Source organism: Camelus ferus, chromosome X (assembly GCF_009834535.1).
Source record: "Camelus ferus isolate YT-003-E chromosome X, BCGSAC_Cfer_1.0, whole genome shotgun sequence".
Lineage (NCBI taxonomy): Eukaryota > Metazoa > Chordata > Mammalia > Artiodactyla > Camelidae > Camelus > Camelus ferus.
The window spans coordinates 71,870,613-71,892,471 of record NC_045732.1 but is presented as its reverse complement, the minus strand read 5'-3'; the positions used below and the strand labels follow the sequence as shown (position 1 = coordinate 71,892,471).

The 21,859-nt window shown below is 41.1% G+C and overlaps 1 protein-coding gene and 1 long non-coding RNA gene across 5 annotated transcripts in view; one reads left to right on the top strand and one right to left on the bottom strand.

The window, feature by feature from the left end:
• Positions 1 to 246: 246 nt before the first annotated feature.
• On the bottom strand, positions 247 to 12,535 carry MORF4L2 (mortality factor 4 like 2). Of its 4 annotated transcripts, none has more exons than XM_032475514.1 (4): positions 12,408 to 12,535; positions 9,579 to 9,668; positions 3,172 to 3,315; positions 247 to 1,794 (listed from the first exon to the last, which is right to left on the bottom strand). In XM_032475514.1, the coding sequence occupies exon 4, from the start codon at positions 1,768 to 1,770 to the stop codon at positions 904 to 906; it is 867 nt and encodes a 288-aa protein (XP_032331405.1). In that variant the 5' UTR covers positions 1,771 to 1,794; positions 3,172 to 3,315; positions 9,579 to 9,668; positions 12,408 to 12,535; the 3' UTR covers positions 247 to 903. The 4 variants fall into 4 exon arrangements, with proteins under 4 accessions (XP_032331405.1, XP_006194177.1, XP_006194182.1 ...); XM_006194115.2 differs by having other exon boundaries at positions 3,172 to 3,276; XM_006194120.3 differs by lacking the exon at positions 12,408 to 12,535 and adding an exon at positions 11,068 to 11,335 and having other exon boundaries at positions 3,172 to 3,276.
• The window catches only part of LOC116662152, a 19,957-nt gene continuing 9,575 nt past the window's right edge, over positions 11,478 to 21,859 (top strand). Inside the window, exon 1 of the long non-coding RNA XR_004318134.1 lies at positions 11,478 to 11,700. This is a non-coding gene — a long non-coding RNA (uncharacterized LOC116662152). The remainder of the gene's footprint in view (positions 11,701 to 21,859) is intronic.

Genomic DNA, 21,859 nt, shown 5'->3' with positions numbered 1-21,859 from the left:
CGAGGAGCATCAGGAACAGAAATGGCTCTCAGAAGCAGCATTAGAAAGCAACCCCACCTTGAGAGGCCACACACAAGGGAGAGGAGGGGAACTGGCCTGACAGGGCATACTTCTGGCTGCCACACCCAATGATAAAAGGAATTCCTTCACTAGGAGTCAAAACTCTCTCCTTTAATACCGCCTAGATCTTTCCTGAGCCTGCTGACTTCTCAGCCTCAGTAACATTAAAGGCACACTGCAAATTACTTGCTTTGAAATTTAGAAACAAATTTTATTTAAGATCTGAAATACAATTCCTAAAATATCGACTTCTCCAGAAAACCGTGGCTACACAATAATGCATTGCCTCTATCATGTTAGAACGTGCATTAGACTCAAATACAAAAACCATGAAACAAACCACCATCCTTCAACAATTTGAGCAAAGATAGAATGCCTAAGGAACAACATAGATGGACTTGCAGAGGATGGGCTGTTTTACTTCAAGCACCATAAAAAAAAAGAGCACAAATGCATGGGTTTTCAGGTATATACATGAAGTTGAACCTTTGGCACTAGGAATCAGGGCATTTTCACATAGCATTAACACATATTAGAAAACTGTGTAGTGTCAAAGGGATAGAACCACCAGCATTCAAGCAATGTTGTCAACTAGGCAATAAAATGTTCTACTGAATGTTTCTTCTTTGTCTAATTACTGCATACACTGGTAGCAACTTTGAAATGAGAAAAGGAGCTTGTACTCCTTTTATTTTCTGTTTAGAACAAAACAGAAAACAAACTGAAACATAAGCCCTGTTATACATTAACAATTTTAAAGAACATCAATTATACAAGAAAAAGACTAAGAACAAAAAGAGTGTTTACAGATACCAGACAGAACAGTGAGTGGTCAGTAGACCCTCACAGGGCTTTGCGGTGGTACTCAGCAGAAGCCACTTTATAATCACTGGCAGTAAACAGAGACGCAGCATTCTTTGCCAGGTATTTTAGGAAATCATGCAAATAGCCCAACAATAATGCAAGGCTCTTCTCATCAAGGGGCGTATACGCCAACATTGCTCCGATTCTCACAAATAATCTCAGTAGGTGTGGTGCCCCATAAACCTGGGACATTGGCGCATCAGGGTGAGCCAAGAGGATTTCGGCATACTGGGGCCTCTCAAATTTGTAGAGCAGCTGAGTGCCCAACATCACATTGAAATACTCTTTTATTCCTGCCACAACTTCATTAACTGCATACTCCTTATTATCAACATTTCCCTGCGATTTCTTGCAATTTGCATATTCTTCCAGGATAGCATCTACATTTTTCTTAGCAGGGAGCTGAAACAGCTGCTTCTGCCTGGTAACTAAGTCCCAGTCCTCAACAAGCCATGGTTTTAATTCTTCAGGAATCTTCACTTTAACTTCCATCCTATTCTTAAATGCCTCCTCACTCTCAACAGTGGGGTCTGCCCGGGCCCTTTTCTTCCGAGGTGGCTGAGGTGCTTCGCTGGTACTGCCACCATCTCCGTTTCCAGGGGTCTTCTGTTTATTCTTTCTTGTCTTCCTCACAGATCCCGAAGGGGGGTTCTCTGCAGAGCGACCCCCCCATCTGCCTGGGAGTGCTGCTTCCAGATTCTTCTGCTGTGGACCAGCTGCCTTCTTTCCCGAGGAGGCCCCTCTCATCTTACTTCTCTGCATATTGCTTCTAGTTGGTTTTTTGAAGTTGTCTTCTTCTGCAGATTGTTGTCCACGAGTTTGAGAACCCTGCTTTCTGGAACTCATTCAACCCTGTTTTTATTCCAACCACTGTAATATACAAAGTATTTCACTTGGTTGTTTTCTATGGTGACCTTTAACAGAATGTGCTTCGTAAAGGCCCATCAAAGCACAGCACACGCTACTCTCTTGGAATTTGGATTTGGATTTCAAATAAATCCTATTTCAGGACCAATTAATTTTGACTTACTACCTCCTCCCTCTCTCTTTGATCCTTGCTACCACCCACCCACTGTTCTCAGCCCACCCAATCACTCATCAGACCTGCCCATAAACTAGCTTTTTGATGCCACTCAAAAGACAGGAAGATAATCTTAGAGAAAGAATGAATTAAATGGAAAAGAAACTACAAAAGGCAGTGGAGTTGAAACTCAAGACTTCTGAACAGGAAAAATGACAAGATGAAAGAAAGAAAGATTAATTTAGGTGGCTGGAGGCAAAATAAATAATAGCAAAGATTTTGGTCTAAGTCCAGGTAGGCCTGAACTAGGCTGATGACAGAGTCAAGAGAAACTGAATGCAGAACTTGGTAAATGAAGAAGAGGGAGGAGTCAAAGGTGACTCTGCAATTTTAAGCCTGGGTAATTAATGAATTACTAAAAGCACTAATTTTTAATGGTTAGTTTGGAATTGGTAATAAAATAATAAGTAACAGGTAATTTATCCATTCAGTTAGTCATCATACATTACTGCTTATCTGCTTCAGGACAAGTACTAGGCACTAGGGATTCAAATATCTGAAGTGATGATTATAAAACAACAAGGTTAGTACAGTGATAGTTACAGGCACAGAATATTTTGGGAGCAAACATATCACCACTTTTAGCAATAGCTTGTTGGAGGAGGTGATAAACTACTGAGGGATAAAGTCAGTGATGACTGCCAGGGTTTTGAGAATGGGTGATTTGGTTACATTGCTATCACCAAATGAGACTGCTTCTAGAGGAGGAGGAAAGGGATTAGAGAGAAGTTCAGAACTAGATCTAGTAAGTGTGAGTACGCAGTTAAACGTATGGCTTTTAACTTTAGGTGAGAGGTCAGAACCAGAAATGGAGATCTGAGAGCAATCATCATATAACTGGTAGCAGAAACTATAAGAGCCAATGAAATCTTTCATGGAGAATAGAGGAAGAAAAACTGGACCAAGGATAGCATTCTGGAAACAACCTAAGAAAGAATGATATTTATGGGGTGAGTAGAGAGAGGCCACAAATAAAACAAAAATGGTCAGAGCAGCCAGAATAGGAGAATGTTACACTGGAAGCCAAGAAGTTGAAAGTTTCAAGAGGGAAAAGGGATGATCTACACTGTAAAAAGCAGCAGAGCGGGCTAGTAAGAGAAAAGATGAAAAAAATAGAGTTCTGTGATTCTTATGGTGTGACAGATTAAACAATTCCTTTGACTTACATAATCCTCTTCCTTCCTTCCCTTCCAAGAACTCCTAGTGTTTTCCCAGATGGAATCCTATAGATCTTCTGGGATGGTCTGGAAAGATGAGGTGGGAGACACAATCTACAAAGGAAAGCAGGCATTGGCAATGAAGATAAACTTCTGTGAAATACAGGAAAAAGAAAAGATAATCTAATTTAAAAACATGTGGTTTACAATTGTGATATCAGAGAAAATACATGAGCTCTGCTGTTAGACATACTTCAATTTGGCTCTGGCATTTATGGATTATGAGGATTTGGGCAAGATATGTAAGCTCTCTTAGCCTTTTATCTTTATCAATGGAATGTGGCAAATTACCCCTAGCCTTCACAGGTTCTTATTAAGAATTTCATAAATACGATGTGGCTGAACAGCTAGCACTGTACCTTGCAGGAATACCTGCACATGTGAACACAGATACAAAGATGTTCACTGTAGTGGTGTTTGTAATACTGAAAAACTGGAAATACCTAAATTATTCTTCAATAGCAAAATGGTAATGTAAATTGTTATGTATGCAGACTATGAAAGAACATTCAAATGAATTAAGCAGAGATCCATGTACTGATGTGAAAAGAGGTTCAATTATATACTATTAGGTAAACAGGCAAGTTGCATGGTAATGCGTACAACAGGATCCCAGAGAGAGCACAGGTGGAGGGATAAGCATTAGTCTTAGACAGTTCTTACGAAGTGAGGTATGATTTCTGTTTTTAACTGATGTGTTTAAAAATACATAGGATAAACACCAGACCGTTAAAATCAGGGTAACCTCTGAGATATGACGGTGGACCAGCATTAAACCAGGTTTCTCTGGTAAACTACAACTTGTAACTCACAGAAAAAGCCCTTTCACCAATCGCTAGCCCTTAAGATCACGTGAGCAGGTGTCACGGAATCCCTGAAGGGGAAATAAGAGGTAAGAAATGTTAGAACACTAGCGCCCTGAATCAGGGAAGCCAGTTGTTGGGAAGAGAGGCCTGGGTGCTTCCCTTAAGCAAATGCTATCTAACTGACAGAACGCAAAGCTTTCATCAGAAATCAGAGCAAAGGTGCTGCCCGGAGAGCATCAAAATCTGTGAATACACACACTGACCCTGTGGGAATCAGAAACCTTCTGGCTGAGATTGCTGTATAGACACATCCTGTGAAGGATCAGAGTGGCCAGTGTCATGGCACTATAAGCTATCAGGCTTACAAAATAATTTCTAAAAAAAATTGTTTCTGGGACAGAGTGGGCACGGTATCTGAGACTATAGTTAAACAATATAGGTGAAATCCAGAAAACCCACCTCGGGGCTAATAATGGGCAGAGCTTCCACAAAACAAGGGGACAGTTAAAATATCAACCAAAAAAAGCAAGTCGACCCAGTGCCAAGCAGACTGTAAAACACGCAGAAGTAGAGCCAGGCGGCATAGGAAGTATTCTGGAAGTTGCACTGGTCATCAGCAATTCCTCAGTGAGGAATCTGAGAATGATAGCTGAACCTATTGTATACCCTTGGCATCGACTACATATATTTATGCATAAGAAAACTACAAAAAGAAATTCTAATTGGTTCTCATTAAGTGGGTTTCATTATTCTCTACAAATTCTATTATTCATATAAAGTTCCAAGTTAAATGAAACATCTGACACTGTACCTAAAAATACCTGCACTATGAGTAAGATCTGTGCCCAGACTAAAGCCAGGGAAGCAGCCTTTCTGTCTCAGTACCTTAATTTTCATCTGAGTTCCTTACCAATAAAGCAACTATTACTGCCTGGAGTCAGAAGCCAGACATCAAAAGGAGGGGAAGACCCATCCTTTTGATGTCTGGCTCCTACTTGTAATATGAATTTATGGGTAGCTTTACTAGGGTCACGGGACTTTGTACCTCCCTTCCTGGCTCCATGGCTCCGTGACAGATGTGCTGTGCACATTCATTTGAAACGTTAGCACTATATATTGCTTCCAGCGGTTTTAAACTTCGAATCTGCCAGTTTCTGACTTTATTAACATCGTTTACTGGCTTGGTATACCTACTCTACTCTAGCGCACTTCCTCCCTTTGTCTCCCTCATCTAAATACCACGTCCCACTTCCTCTTCAAATTTCCTAACTACTCTAGCCTGTTTCTTTCCCATCTCCAATACCACATGAAGCCGACCTTAGTACTCTAGGGCTTAGTATTTATTATTTAAATGTTTCATGTGTTACTTTCACTTATGGAACTACATTAATCTCCACTTGCCATAGGTCTTGTGTAATATACCTCTTGCACTTTCTGCAACAGCACTTTGGTCCTGGTGGGTATACACTAGTGGATCAGTGAGGTGATTTTAACACATGGGAAAATGGAGAAACAAATTAGGGACAAACGTCATCAAATATTTCCCACTTGTTCCCTACAGGTCAGCTCTAGGGTAGGCCATATACTGAGAAAACACATTTATATATTAACCTTAATTTTCTATCTTCAATGTCTGTGTAAATATTCAATTCAAAGAGGTAACTTCATCCTGGTAGCAAATCTTAGATCCTCACTTAAAAAAAAAAGTTGCTGTTCTCATTTCCTCATGTTAGTGAAGTTATAACATGCACATATCTTGAGAGCTGTAGGATATTCCACCAAATGGGCATACTTTAACCACCCTCTCTGGACAGTGACCGCCCCCGTTCAATTTATCCTGTAATATTAAGATATTTGTAGCCTTCATTTCGTATTATCCCTTTGAGTCCCAGACACAGATTTAGTAGGCTAAGAGGCAATTTTACATTGCCAAGTTACTTCCCCTAAAGTTGCACAACCTCACAGCTCTGGTCAGAACTGGCTATTAAGAAAATTTGTAAATTTGCTAAGGAAAATTGGTTTATCTATTCAGCTTGTACTTTTTATTAGTGGTTCTGACATTTTAAGAGTGTTTACTGGTCAGTTATAGTTTACCTCTTGTCCTTTGCGCATTAATTTGAAGTTGGTTCTTAATGAATTTTTTATGAGTTGTTTATCAGTTGTCATACCTGAGTAAATATATTCCCTAGTTTGTTTATAGTGGCTTGTAAGACTTTAAGTTTTACATGATAAAACATGTAGTTTTTCCTTCCACTAAGCTTAAAAAAAATTAAGATGACATTTAAATGGATTTGCTTATATTTTAATTCCAATTCACCCAGAAATTATTTAAGTCATGAACTAAAAATCTATTATTTCCCCAAGTAATTAATTTTGTGGTATCATTAATACTCCCTTTACATACTTATAAATACCAAGTTCTCCCCTCCCCACCTCAACCCAAGTGTATATGCTTTCAAATCTTTTCATGTACACATTCACACAAAAACCCACCTTTAAAACTAAATGTGTATATTATATACATATGTGAATATGTATCATTTATTTACATGTCTTGACAAAGGTGAGATATGTATTGCTCCCCTTTTCTCACTTTAACAATGGGCATCTATGTCCACACATACCTAGCTCATTCCTATTAATACCCACATCATTCTATAATCTGCATGTAACATAATTTAACCAGTCTCATATTAATGAACATTTAGGTTCATTATTACAGAAATGCTGTAACAGACATCAGTGTGCAAATACATTAGCACATTAGGTAAGTATCTCAGGACATATTCTCAGCAGTGGAACTGCTCAGAGGATTTGCTTATTTACAGCTTTGATGACACAGAGGCAAATTTAATTTTTAAAAATGTAAACGTTCATTCACCCACACCTTCAGTAACACTGGATAAACATCTTGAAAAAAAAAAACTGGGGGAGGGGATCTAAAATGTAGCAAGTTATTTTTATTTGAATTTGTGTGATATTGAGCGTATTTTCAGACATCTGTATCTTTTTCTTATGTAAATACCTTTGTTCCCATGTCTACTAGGGTGATTTGCTTCTTTTAGACTTCTAATAATTAAATAGTAAGTTTTTTTCCTTTGTTAGAAATATTTTTCCTAAATGGTCATTTTTCTAATTGGGCCTGTGTGTGTGCATAAAAACCACAAATGTGTCAACCTTTTCCTCCATGAACTTTGACATGTCATGCCTAGAGAAATGCTCCCAAATCAATATTCTAAAAATTTCCTGTATTATTTCTCGGTATTTTTTTAGTTTCTTTCAAATATATAACTATTTTTTCCTAATAATTAGTCCCTTTCCCCACTGATTTGAATTGCTATTTTATAACATTCTAAATTCCTAGGTATATAAGTTTTTTAAGATACTCTTTTCCCCATGATTTTTGATTATTCAATTTTTAAAGATATTACTGATTCTAAGTCACCTGTTCTGTCACAGCAAGGTCTGTTCTCACACCAGTATCACACTGGTTTAATTATCATAGTTTAAATAAAATATTGCCCTGGAATAACACTTGTAAATGGGTTCCAAGGATGTTTGATACAGTATTATTTGAAACAGTAAAACACTGGAGTTAATGTAGAGGACTACCAATAGTGATTTGGCAAAAATAAAACATGGTTTATCCATTATGTGGAATATGCCAGTTAAAGGAATGCCACTGGGAATGGAATCAAATAGAACTCTATGAATGGACATGAAGACATCCAAGACAATTTGTTGAATAAAAACAGCAAGCTGCAAAACAATACCTATAGTGTGACACCACATTTATGTGAAAGAAAACACAAAACAGTATTTTATATACATATCCATATACATTTTTTGAACAGGTACATCATTTAGAGATTTAGAAGGAAATAGAACTAATAGTGGTTAACTCTGGGGAGAGTAAGAGAATTGGGGGTGGTGAAAAAAGGTAATTCGAGCCTAATCCGTATTATTTTAGCTTTTCACATTACAAGGAGACTGTATTCACATATCATTATAACTAAATACTTATATTAAAATTCATGATTTTCAAATCTATTCTTATCCATGGTTCTCACACACAGCTGGACTTTTCAGTTAATTTTCACTGTGTAACATATACTTTGTAGGCATTAACATGTGAACTGTTTCTTTCCCCACTTCTAGGTTCTGCCCACTTCAGAGGCCCAGGTCAAGGTCCTTTCCCTCCTTGAGGCTTTTTCCATTTCAGGCTACTTTGGCCTTTGCCTTCTCTGAGCTCCTATTGGCCTAACAGTCCACCTCCCCCACCTTTTGCCTTTAATCATTCTCCAAATGGCCTCCCGTAAAGGAGTTCTATGCCTAACCATTTACTGCATCTTTTCCACCAGGGCAGTAGTACCCTCCTCTGCAATCTAGCTTTCAGAAGGAAAAAAAAAAAAAAGGAAAATATAGTGACTCCATGGGAAAATAAAGCTGCCAAGAGACTGGAAAACCTTCCTTCATCTCCCCATGCAACTGATGGGTCATTCAGGAATGCAGACTCCAAATGCTACCATTTTTGTGTATGGGTCTATCACAAATGAGTGGGAACATCTCCTACAGTTTGCTGGAATAACCTTTAAATGCATATACATCATGTCAGTTACATTTATACCAATTCTGGATCTTGGAACACTTCCTTTATGTTTAACAGGTATTTTATGAGTCTGAGACAAAGGAGGAATGATATAAAAACTGTTAGCAGACTGAATATGGTTATGATTTGCTAGTTAAAATTGTAGTTCCTGGAAATTCCCTTTTAAATAAATATGATCAACATACTCAGTATCTTCCTAGATTGTTAGGATAAGCCAGAAGTTATAATCTCAGAATTCAGTTCTAGTGGTAACTGCTGCTTCTGGAAAATCAGGAGAGAAACCAACAGTATTATTATTATTATTATTAATAACTCCAAAAAGAGGTATCCTGCTTTTATTAGTGTAAGAGTGTGCATGTGCACACACGTGTGTGTGTGTGTGTGTGTGTGTAACACAAGATGTACCAGAAGGACTAATAGAGCCATAATAATTATTAAAGCAAACACTTATACGTGCCAAGCAATGTCTTGGTACTTTACATGTGATCCTGTCAATGATCCTACAAAATAGGAACTATTATTATCTTTATTTTACAGATGAGGAAATTTAGAGACAAAGTGAGTAAGTACCTTGGCCAGGATCACACAGTAAGTGGCAGAGCCAGGATTTAAGTTCAGGATGTCAGTATTTGCTCTTAACCACTAAATTATGCTGCATACGGGATGCCACAAAGAAAACAAAATAGGGATGTATGGAGCTAACTATAGGGAGTCAATTATAGTATCTTTTATCAAGGAATGTAAGATGACATAGCCCTCTTGTTTAGGCACTTTTTATACTGGAAGCACAAATGGACTTAGCTCCATCTTTCCTTTCTTAGACTGTAGAGTGCTTTCCTAGATAGGTGCTTATTAATCCTCAAAATATTCCTGGACAGTTAGGACAGTTATGTGGAATTATCTTGTCTGAGAACGGAGGCCAGGAGAAGGGAGGCACTTACCCAAGATTCCGTAATCAGGGATGGTTCTGCAATCAGGACCAGACCTTCTGATCCTTACTACACAGCTAACTCAGCTTTTCTGATGGTAGCCTAGAAGGTCAAACAAGGGGACAGAAAAGGACATAAAATAAAAAGATATAAGATAACGGTTTTCTTCTCCATCAATGTATTTTATCACCCACAAAGGACACCAAAGCTGATAAATAATGTACAAGTGTTTTTTTTTTTCTTTCTTGTGGTTATACTTTCTAATTTACCTTGTTGTATATTCACCCTGATTTTTGATAAGGTAATGTTTTCTTGACTTTTTATTAACGATAATTTCAAATGGATAAAAATGTGGAGGGAATAATATAAACCTGTGCGAATCTATCACCCAGCTTTAACAATTACCAACTGAAGGCCATCTTGTTTTATCTGTAACCCCACCCACTGCTCCCCCCACCTCCGTTTTTTTTAAGCTCATTTTCTGTATTTTATTACGGAAAACTTCAAACATATACCAAGGAAGGCAGAATAATAGAAAGGAATCCCCTATGCCCATCACTCAGCTAAAACGATTAACTTAGGGCCAATTTTGTTTCATCTATACCCCTCCCCACTTCCCCCTACCGCTGAGATTATTTTGAAGCAAATTTTAGACATCAACGTATTTGGAAGCCAATCTCAGAAATCTTATTATTTAATCTGTAAGTGTTTTCGTATATATCTCTACAAGCTAAAGACAATTTGAAAACATAACCACAATACCACTATAACGTCTAAAAAAATCGACATCAATTCCTGAAAAACAACAAAAATCGAATTCGTCTTCAAAATTTCCCGATGCATTTTAAACAGCTTTTAAAATAGTTGATGTATCCGAATCAGGACCCAAACAAGGCCTACTCATCGCATGTGGTTCATCTCCAGCTCGCTCATTCTCCATCTCTCCCCACCCCCCACCGCTTTTTTTTTTAACTTTTCAATATGGAAAATTCCAATCTCCGCTATTTTGAGCTAATTCCCAAATAAATTATTTCATCGGTAAAGACTGATACGTCTCTCTTATATCTCGAATTCCTTCTAGGGAAGGAGGTGATGGATAGGAAAAGCACTGTAACGAACGACTTTACATAATTTGTTTCTTCTCATTCTATTACGCGGGTTTTTCTCTCCACAATAATGGCTAATATCATCCGGAGCCAGGCTTCATATTAAGTTATTATACGTATTACATTATATTACTTCGCATTAGTACATTATACGCATTAATTTGCAGCACACGCCTCTGAGGCACACGTCTCTGAGGTAGATACTATTATTATCACCATTTTACAAACATGGAAACCGAGACACAGAAAGAACAGGAGCCAGCCCAAGCTGGGCGTTGGCGACTAGGAATTTGAATCTAGCTCTGCCCGATTGTGAAGCCACTAGTTAATCTTGTCTACATACGCGACGATAAGAGGAAATCGTCAACCCTTTCTCCCCACCCCCACCCCGAAACCTGAAACGAGAATCCAGTTCTTTCCAGCAGCCGACGTGTGATCACTGCCGACCCTCCAACCGCCATAGTAAAGACAGGTTTCTCTGGCAACTGATATCCATAGGCAGACACGTCACCCTGGAGGCGGGCTTATGCCCTTCAGCCAATCACAATCGTCTTCTCCAAGTTTTAGAATGTTCCATAACCAAATGATTGGACGAAGCGCACCACGTCAGCAATGACACTCCGCCGCAGTAAAGGCGGGTGCTAGCAACCTGCTTCTTCACCGTTAAGGCTTGAAGCAAACCAATCACCTTCCTCCTTTAGTGCGGGCTCTGGCCAATGAAGTTCGCCCTCTTAGGTTCTTAGCCCGCCCTAAAAAAGCGCGACAGCCGTTGGGTCATAAGTCTATAGGGCAGGGTGTTCACGTGGCCAACTTTCACGACCCAGAGTTCCCCTGACCAGAGGTTTTTTTTTTTCCTTTTTTTTTCCTGCAGGGAGGCATTATGGGTTTTTTTTTTCCACTGGGAAAGGAAGTGTCTACGTGGCCTGCGGAAACAGGATGGGCGGAAATGAGCTAAGGTTCCCGCGAGTGGGGAAGCGCGAGGTCAAATGTGGGGCCACGCCCCCGAGCCTCTTGCGCAACTATCGGAGGTAAAAAAAAAAAAAAAAAAGGCAGAACAAGGGGTTTTGATGTGTGTGCTAGCGGGGGTGGGCGGGAGTACTGCGGGGCGCGCTGTGTCAGGGCGAGTGCGTCTGTGCGCAGGCGAGCCCGCGAGGCCTTGGCGTTGGCGTGTGCGCGAACGCCAGGCATCGTGGCGCTGGAGGTGGCGGGTGTTCGCAGGCGTGCGCCCCTAGCGTTGGGGCCGGTGTGTGTCCCGGAGCGGGTGCGTGCGCGAGTGCGCGCGCACGCTCTATACCGATCGTTTTCTACTTTTGTATATGTTTGAAAATTGTTGAAATGAAAAGGAAAATAATTAAATAAGTAAGGCAAGGCGACCATAACTGAGATTAAGAGTCTTTGCGAGAAATATTTCGGTCTCCTTTATCGATTTAATTTTAGACCCGAAAAATACACTTTGTCTTCCCACGTTTTTCTCAGTGACGAAATCCTGTTCTAAACCCTGGCCCTCCGGTAATTAAGAGTCAAAACCCTTCCATTCCCGTATTAGCAATTCCAAGAAACAGCTTCTTTCCTGTTCCCTATTAGCCTTTCCCCCTTCCTCGCTCCCTCCCCCTACCCCAAGTTGCGTTCAGTTCCCCTGGCACAAGCAGAATGTTCTGCTGAGAATATCTATATAACCACAGACTTCCCCTTAACTAAGGACTCCAAATTTCTTTGGGGGCTTAGGCTCTCTTACCTTTTGGTCCAGATCTCCAGCAGAATGCTCTTCAGGCAAGTACGCACTCAGTTAATTTTCCAGAAAGTTCGCTGGGTGAGGTTTATACCTTTTGAGACTGCCACTAGATGCCGCCAAATTCCAGCAAAGGATTGGCTGTTTGGTCCCTGGAATTATGGGATTCACCCCCCCACCCCCTTTTCCTGATTTGCTGAACTGTCCAATTTATAGAGATCATATATATCTTTCATTGCTGGGGGATAATCAAATTAACTTCTGTTCATAGCCCTACCAAGCAGGGGACTGTGTCCCTAGATTCAAATGTTTTGCCATGTTTCTTTCCTTCTTAAAAAAAAAAATCTCCCCTCCCCATCCCTCTCTTCTTTCTTCCTTGCCTTTTGAGGGTGGGGGTCAGAATTGCTGAATGACCCCAAGCACTGATCTTGATGAAGATCCTAACCCTTTCTGTGGGATCTTCTCTTCAAATGCTTCCACTCCCCCTCCTCACCCCCCAAAGGGAAAATAGAGATGGGTCTATAGTCAGTAAAGACATTTGTCTTTACTGGACTTGGACCCTGGTATTAAAAACTGATCTTCCTTTCCTCTTGAAATTATGATTAGATATGGGTGTTTCCACCATGTTTTCTGTGCTAGTACTATTAAGCTTTATTATGTTTTTCTAGTCAGAGGCCTAACTTTAAACCCCATTCCATCACTTGCTAGTTCTGAGACCTTGGGATTTATGTTCTGTGATCCTCAGTTTTTGTGCATGCTTGCTATATTTTAGATGCTGTGTCATATCCTTCACATGGATGTTCTTTTATTCTTCACAAAATCTATATTAGGTGGATACTGATAAATAAGTACCAAACAACAAAAGTTATCTCTCTTTCAGTTATCGATCTTATACATGTGTGCATGCAGGCACCTGTGTGCTCAGGAAACACACACACACACACAGTAGGGCGGGATTTAGAGCAGTGGTTCTCAAAGTATGTTTCCCAGGCACACCAATAGCATCATTATCACTTTTTGGGAAGTTGTCAGAAATTTAGATTCTCAGGCCTTACCTCCAAGCTAATTAATCAGAAAGTCTAGGAGTAGGGTTTGGCTATCTGTGTTATAAGAAACTGTTCTGGTAATTTTAATGTACACTGAAGTTAAAAGCACTGCTTTGGAAGGCAGAAATACAATGCTTATTTTTGCACCCTCCACTAGAGGGTGCTACAGAATGTAAAGCAAAATAAAAGGTTTTGTTGTGACACCCTGCTTGATATCAGTCCCTTTTCAGAGGTTAAAAACTGTTGTGTGGAGGTGTCAATTATTGTCTCAGTGCATATAAAAGTACGAGAACCGGAACTGAGCTTTACCTGTCCCTCGAACCCAAGCCCTTGACAGTACTCTGTTGTTCAGCTGCAGTAGCTTGTATTTCTGGGCCTCAAAATACATTACAGATACTTTGTTCCTTGCCTTGGCTAATGTTGACTAGAGCATTAAGAAGAAGACAGGGAAGCAAAGCAAATAAATGGAAATATTTTGATGACTTCATACCTTCCTTCATCTCCATTCTATAATAAGATATCACATAAAAGCCCATAAGTGTTTCCTTTTCTGCTTTTATATTTCCCAGATGCCTCCTCTATCCTGCAGTTATCTTTTTAAGTTTATGTCTAAACCTCTTCTATGTTTGGGGAAGAAAAAGGGGGGTGAGGAAGCACAGTTGTCAAAAGCCACACTCTCTGTATAGCTCTAATCCATTAATCCCAACAATAAGCCGATAAATTAGGTGATAATATCCTCATTTTATAGGTGAGAAAAAAAGTGAGTTTTAGAGACTGTAATTATTTCTCTTAGTTATATAATTTGTAAGAAGTGGAGCCCAGGTAATTCCTGGTGTATCTGACAGCATATCCCTGTTAAACTTTCTACAGCTTGGTTTTGACTCTGGTCTAGTTATTTACTATTTATGTGACTTTCAGCAAGTTCTTTAATTTTTCTGAGCCTCAGTTTCACCATATATTAAATGAGAACAAATATTCCTGCTTCATAATCTTAGAGCTGCAGTATCCAATACAGTAGCCACTAGATATGTGGGTATTTAAATTTGAATTAGTTAAATATAAGTAAAATTAAGAATTTAGTTTTTCAGTCAAACTAATCACATTTCAAGGGCTCAGTAGCTACTCATGGCTAGTGTTAGTACCAAATTAGATAACAACAGATACAGAACATTTCCATCACCATAGAGCGTTCTACGGGGCAGTGCTAATTTAGCATAGGTAGGGGATGTAGAAGGGCCTAGTATGGTAGGTATTTCATAGCAGGTGCCCAGAAGTGATTTCCTCTGCTCTTTCAGCATCAGAGCTTGTCATGTTCTGTTTATTGATGGGGTCTGGAGAGAGGAGTCACTTACCCAGTGTACTATGTAACAGGGGATGTGTCTGGCATTGGGCCCCACATCTCCTGACCCTTGCTCCAATATTCTGTCTGCTAGACCCGTCCTTATGCTCTGCTGAGTGAGGTCCTAAGGCCAAGGGTGTGAATAATGTGACTTAACTTTGGAGTCAGGGTAGTAGCAGAAAAAACCTTAGGAGTTGAATGCCTGCTATGTGCCAGGCAGCCGTGTGCTCAGCTTTTTACTGTGATTATCTTAGTGACTCCTCACTGAAGCCCAGAGAAGTTAAATATTAACTCTGGGTTGCCAACTAGTAAAGAGCAAAGATTCAGACTTCTTTCTGACTCCAAAGCACATGTTTTTTCCCATTCTACCATGGTACCCTCTCAAATATGAGTAATTGTCTCCTTCCACGTATTAGTGGGATAAAGCTTGAGCAGATTCCTGACTCTTACTGGGCCCTCAGAAAATGTTAGTTACTCTCTTCCTGTTGATTTTACAGCAGAATCACTGTCTTTACCGTCTGCGACAACTGGAAGGGAAAGATCGCTTCGGTCAATGTTTGGCTTCAAGGCCCAAGGCCAGACAGAGACTATTTATGATCCCAGCCTTCAGGGAACAAAGAATGGCTCTGAGAACTCTGTGTTAATTTTTAAGGCTACCATTTGCTATTTATATGATGCCTTTGTGCTCACTAGAAACATGTGCCACCTGGGGGCAGACAAATTGCAGAGAAGTGTCCACTCTAGTGGACCCATGAGAAAAATTTTTTTCTTTCTCAGGGATGTTGGAGTTCCACCAGGGCCATTGAGGAATGAATTTCAGCCTCCAATTGTTCCCTCTCAGTGGGGCACCCTTGTGCAGGGTGCAACCTGTCCTGTCCAACAGTATCTGCTGGCCTTGCTTGTCTCACTTCATGGCTAAGATAGCCTCCTTAGGTCTGGAAGGTAGTGGTCAGTCTATTCTTGAGGTTGGAGAGGGACACTGGTGTCTTCCCCCAGTGTCTGGATAGTAGGTGAAATTGCTTCATTCTAAGGTTAATTTGATATTTTTATTTGGTTCTGACTAGCTTATTAGATGACTTTTAAAAGAGTGCTTGGTTAATTTAAAAGTTTAAAAAAAACCCTAGTATTTCAAGGCTAAGTAAAATGGTATTTCTTTAATAGCAATGTTTTTTTCTGTCTGTGTATTTATACCTGCCTCATTCCAGTCTGGAGCAGTCAAGTTTGCTACGACAGACAGAGCCAATAATGGAAATAATCATGGGAAAATTTTATCCTTTTAGGGGTATCTGTTCTATTCTGGCTTCTCTCCTTTCCTGTCATCAGCCCCCGCCCCTGCTCCAACTGACCCATCCATATGGCAGAAAGAGGTTACTTCAAATGACTGAGAACCAGAATTTAATCAGTGTAGTCCTTGAGTGACCTTGGGATGCTGGACTTGCACATAATCCCTTGGTTTCCCCTTCCTGAATCACTAGCTTAGTGTGCGATTCACCGAAATGTGTGGTTTTGTGAACCACAGACTTTACTTGGAATGATCATGTCAAGTCATCTGTGGTACATATCACCCAACAGAGATGAGGACTGATTCCCACTAGTGTACACTGACTCCTACCATCCGAGCAGTGCCTCGAGAGGATGCCTTGAGCCCATTTTCAGAGGTAACTATGTTCATGCTTATAACGTGCACCCACAGCCCCCATTTGACTGGAAATGATAAAGGGTGTGTCCTTTTTTTTTAATTGAAGTATAATTGATTTACAACATTGTGTTAGTTTCTGGTGTAAAGCCACATCTTTTGAAAATTTCAGCTGCTATATTAAAGAGGACAAACCCATAGCACTTAAAGTGCTGTATCTTTAAATTGTTGAAGCTTAATGATGGGCACATGGGGGTTCATTATACTATGCTTCCTACTCTTGTGTGTTTTTTTGAAGGTTTCTCTAATAAAACAGTGTAAAAAGACCAAAAAATAAAAATAAAAAGTGCTTCATCAGTCCTGAGAAGGGGAGCAGACATGGGTTTCTCTTCAGAAGAATACTTATTAACCAAGGGGTTGGGTGGTAACTTTTAGTAGGGAGGTACCATGTAAAAATCTGGGGAGGGGGTATTTTAGATTGAAAAAGCCGCTGTGCTGGCAATTCTGAGAAGGTCTCCTAGAAGGGGAGTCTCCTGGCCTGCCATCCCTCTCCACCAGACCCCTGAAGAAGCACTGGTAAGCGAATCATCTCCCTCGGGTGTTTGGGAGTGGGGAGAGGTTGGAAATCAGGAAACGGGTCTCAGCTGATTGCTGAAAACTGTTAGTCAGAAGGCAGAGAAACACAGGCAAAGAGAAACGGGCAAGAGACAGGACTTCATTCTCACCCCAGTTGAGTGCTGGAGCGGGCAATCTGCTAAGGAAAGAGGAGAGCAGGGAACAGAATATGTGGCAAAGAGGCCCTCACTTGGATCTCAAAGGATATTCTTTGAAGGTTCCTGGCCCCGTCTGATTTGCAGGTTTTAAAACAAGCGGAAAAGCCATCTGAAGGCCAAGATCACACAAGCACGCCTGCGAGCATCCTTGGTCGTTTGGAAAGGCAACCTCCATAAAGTATACGTTGAAAACTGGGCGGTTGGGTTCTTCCTTGGTGTTTTCACTTCGACCCAGCAAACAACGGTGCTGGTACACTGCTGGGAGTAAGAAGATACGATTGGAGAGGGGGGGCATTGTTGGGAGTGTGGGGACCCCGGAGGACATGTTCTTTCAAGGCCCTGAGTTGAGGTGACATATTAGAGACCAGGGCCAGAAAAGAGACCAAGGGCAGTACCTAAAAGGTACAAAGCCGAGATTCACCCAGCTGCTCCCAGGCCAGAGTTGTGGGTGGGATGTCAGTGAGACCCAGGCGGGTGTGGCCAGTTTTCAATAGAGCTGGTCTGTGAAACTTGGCTGAGAGCACAGAGGAAGATTGATGTTTGCTCCAGAGTGGGGCTGTCAGCTGTGCTCACCGCCTCACCATGGTCCCAGCTGTAAACAAAAGTCCTGGCCCTTCATGGCACTGCAGAGCAGTCCAGGCTGGCGTAAGTCTCCGAGGACAGCTAGACCATTTTCTCATCCTGGCTGACAACCAGAAGACAGAAGAAACAATAGAAGGTGGTGGTGGTGGTGGTGGGAGAGGGGACAGGATTGGAAGGGGGTGAGAAGCCGTGACTAGTGGGAAGGAGCTGTCCATTTCAAATCTTAGGTCTTTGGATGTAGGTAGCAGAAATCTTGTAGGGAAAGCAGACCTTTTCCTCGTCAGCTTCACAGATAATAGTGAATCACTAAAGGAGTCCTGCAAGGATTCTAGTGCCTCATTCATTCATTCATTCATTCAGTGAGCACATTCATCACTGTGCTAGGTACCCTGGGTGTGGCGAAGTTGTGGAAGGTAGTTCATAAGTTTAAGCATCTTACAAGGAGTTTTGTGTGTAAAGTTAAGTAACAGTACTAGTGTATCTTTAAATGCCACGTGACAAACATGGAATAGGAGTTTAGAAGCAAGAGAAGCCATATCTGGGTGTGATCGGAGAAGGTGGGATTTGAGAGGGCCTTAGAAAGATAGACACGGTTTGATTAGAAGGAAAAGGCACCCGGCATTCCAGGTTGAGCCGCAAGTGTTAGTGAGAACAAGGACTGCTTTGGCTAAAGCAGCAGGTTACTGTGCCGGAGACTTGTCAAATCCTCACCCCCTCCAGCTCCTGACCACAGCCAACCCCGTCTTCAAGTCTCACTTGAAATGTCCCTTCCTCAGGGAGGGCTTCCTTGACCTCCAGGACCAGGGTAAGCACTCTTACTTTGTGTTCCCCTGGCACCCACTGCTTTCCCCTTTTTAAGATGCCGCCATCTTCACCTGACATCCTACTCTTGTCTCCCTACCATCTGTTCCCCACACTGGGACTCAGAACGTTCTTTGCCAGATGCAAATCTGTTACACTGCTTCCTTTTTTAAAACTCCCTTTGTTCTCTTGTGCCTCCCTTTTTGTCCTTTCTGCTTGCCTCCCTCTGACTTTTCCTCATATCTTGAACAGCTCTGTCTCTGGGAAGCCTTCCATGATGTCCCTTCCTCCAACTTCTACCATAACCCAGTCAAGTCCTCTTCTTACATATTGCCATAATACTTCTACATTTTCTCCATTTCACTCTTCTCCAATAACTTAGTCCAAGTTTGTCTCCCTCATCAGAATATAAGCTTTCCGAGGGCAGGGGCTGTGTTTCTTCTTCGCTGTGTTGCCTTTGTGTTTATTACAGTGCCTGGCATATTGTGGTAGGTGCTCCACAAAAATTTATGAATGAATCCAAGGGGGATGAGGCAATATTAGTAGCTGAAAGCCAGCTGAAGAGATTGTTCTCACATCTGTAGGCAAATGGAAACCTTTAAAGGTTTTAATTATAGGATAAAGAAATCACTGGACAGCACAGACCTTTTTAGGGGAGGAGGTAATTAGGTTTATTTGTTTGTTTTTATTTAGTGGAGGTATAGGGAATCAAACCCATGACCTCATGCATGCTAAGCACGCACTCTACCACTGAGCTAGACCCTCCCCCCAGCACTGACTTTTGAAAACAAACAGAACAAACAAAAGGTAATTCAAACAAACAATACCCAGAGAATTCCAGCCTCAGCTTACCATGAACCCCAGCCTCCCAATTATCTTGTGGACTCATGTTCCCTTTTTACATGCTCACCCCAGCACTCCCTTCTCCCTAAACAAGAAAACCTGCTCTTTGGTTCTTTAACCAGAGAGATTTGGCAGTAGAGTCAAATGCACTTACTTCCACACGTGCAGTTGTTCACTGGGCTGCCATTTATCGCCCATCTCCATTGTTTCCAACAGTGTGTTCTTAGTCACAGATGAAGAAGACCTGATTCCTGTGTTAAATGGGGCTCACAGTTGAGTGAACCCCTCATGTGGATCACTCAGTTGATAGCTTCAAATTTCTGGTGAAGAGCTTTGCCTTACCTAGGCTCAGTTTGGGAGATTGTTCAGGGCACTAAGCCTGCAGAGGACCTGAATCTCAGGGGTTGGTCCTCTATAAAGCTGGGGACTCAGTGAGACTCAAAGAATGGATGCTTATGCCAATCCACACCAGATTTTCACCCTTCCATAAGGAGGCTAAATAGGGTGAAGAATGTCTGGAAGGGCATTCAGGCAGTAGCCATTTCTTAACCTTATGAGGCTGGACTTATAAGGCCAGTAGACCTCCAAGGTACACCCCTTGAGTGAGCAGAGTGGAGGAACTGCAGGAATCACAAAAAAAGCAATTAGATTTCCCAGTAAAATTTAAGGAGCTGTCCTGCTCCCTGAAGGGGGCTGAAACAAAAATGTGGCTCCAAGAAACCTTCCAAGGACAATCAGAAAGCACCCACTCTCACCTGGGGTAGACATTAATGCCAGGGGATGGTGTCTTTCATCTTAGATTTGGTTCCCAGGTGGTTAGGAAGATAGCGAATGGGAATGTCAGAGAGGCAGTGCACCCCTGCCCCTGGCCCCACCCTAAGGGAGAGTTAAAGGAAGCAGTGGATAGTCTTTTGTAGCTATAGTCCTAAGTGGTTATCTCTTGGTTGAGGGATAACATCAAACATGGTATTAGTGAAGCTTTGAAGATATAGTCATTAGTTTTTACCCTCTCTCTCCCCCTTGAATCATTTCCCCTGAATATGAATCCACCACCAGAATATCAGGGAGATAATACCTAAGTAGCAGATAGACATGAGTGAGATTACTTTCCATGACTCATTGCTCTACTCTGTTAGGTGGCCTTGTGTGAAGAACGTTCAGGCACCTGGGATTTGAAATTCCAAGAGATGGGACAGGAAAGGTTAACTCCAAAATCAGTGAAGGATATTTCAAATAAGGATAATGATGTGTTAGTGAGAAATCACATTATATCCTTCCTTAAAGGATCAAACTGAAGCTTAGGCTAATCAAATGGGTGGTAATAGGTTATGTTTCTATTAGGGAAAGGGTAAAAGGGTATAAAACTAGAATTCACAAATAAATTTACAAAGGAACCCTGGAGAACTGAACACCCTGAGTTTGTAGAATTTGGAGCTTGGCATGACCACTTTATACCTATACTATCATATCTGTTGCCAAGATTTATTTGTGGTAGCCTCTTTCAATGGGGACTTTGGACATTGAATTTGGATATCAGCCAACAGATTGGCATGCCAGAGGTTGGGGACTGAATGGTATCACAGGGACAGTTTCCTCAGCTACAGATTACGTCTAGGTCTTGAATCTGCTGCAGTTTATGTGTCAGAGTAGTCTCAGAAGTGAGCCTCTGGAGCTAATAAATTATGACACACTTTGATCCCTCACTTTCTATTCCATTCTTTCCCTTAACAGCTTCAGCTAAGTTGAAAAAAAGAGTGGAAGTAGTTACACTTAGGGCTTGGGATTTGCTCAATCAGGCGCTCGGTGTCCCCATGTTATCTGATGAGCAGACAAGACAAAATGACCTGGGAGGGCCCTTCTAACTCTGTTGTGCCAGGATCTAGAATTCTAAGACATTGTGCTCCATTGACCCAGTTGCCTTATGGGAAATCCCATGAGAGATTAGTTTTCTAAAAGAGCCAATTGTTTGTTTCTCTGTGTGGGAATAGTGGTAAATGCAGTCAAGATAGCAAATGTGCTGCTGAGACCAAAGGTCCCAAGCATTCTTGCCCTTCTGATAGTCAGGGCTGTCTTTATAACAAAGATTCTCACTCCCTGAAGTAGTTAAGTTTTAGTGTTAAATTGAGGAGTGATAAGACACATTAGTCAACAAGGCATTGTTAGTAAGTGTAAGGGGAGGGAGGCTGATAAGAATTCAGGACTTCTGTAGTTTGATAATTTGAAGAGGAGCTTAGAGTCAGAAAGATGCCCAATTGTTAGATTCCTTTGTCATGACTGCCCTTCTTTTTGACTTAGTCTCAAAACACAAAGTCTTTTTATACTATTATTCAAATAATACAGTTGTAACACCCATTGACCTGTTAAATGGATTACCTCTGCAGTTTTGTTTTTCAAAAATTTAAAAGCAGTAGTAAACTCTGTCCTCCCTGCCCTGCCCC

Coding starts and splice junctions, on each gene's coding strand:
- MORF4L2 (XM_032475514.1), bottom strand. CDS start 1,770: ATGAGTTCCAGAAAGCAGGGTTCTCAAACTCGTGGACAACAATCTGCA.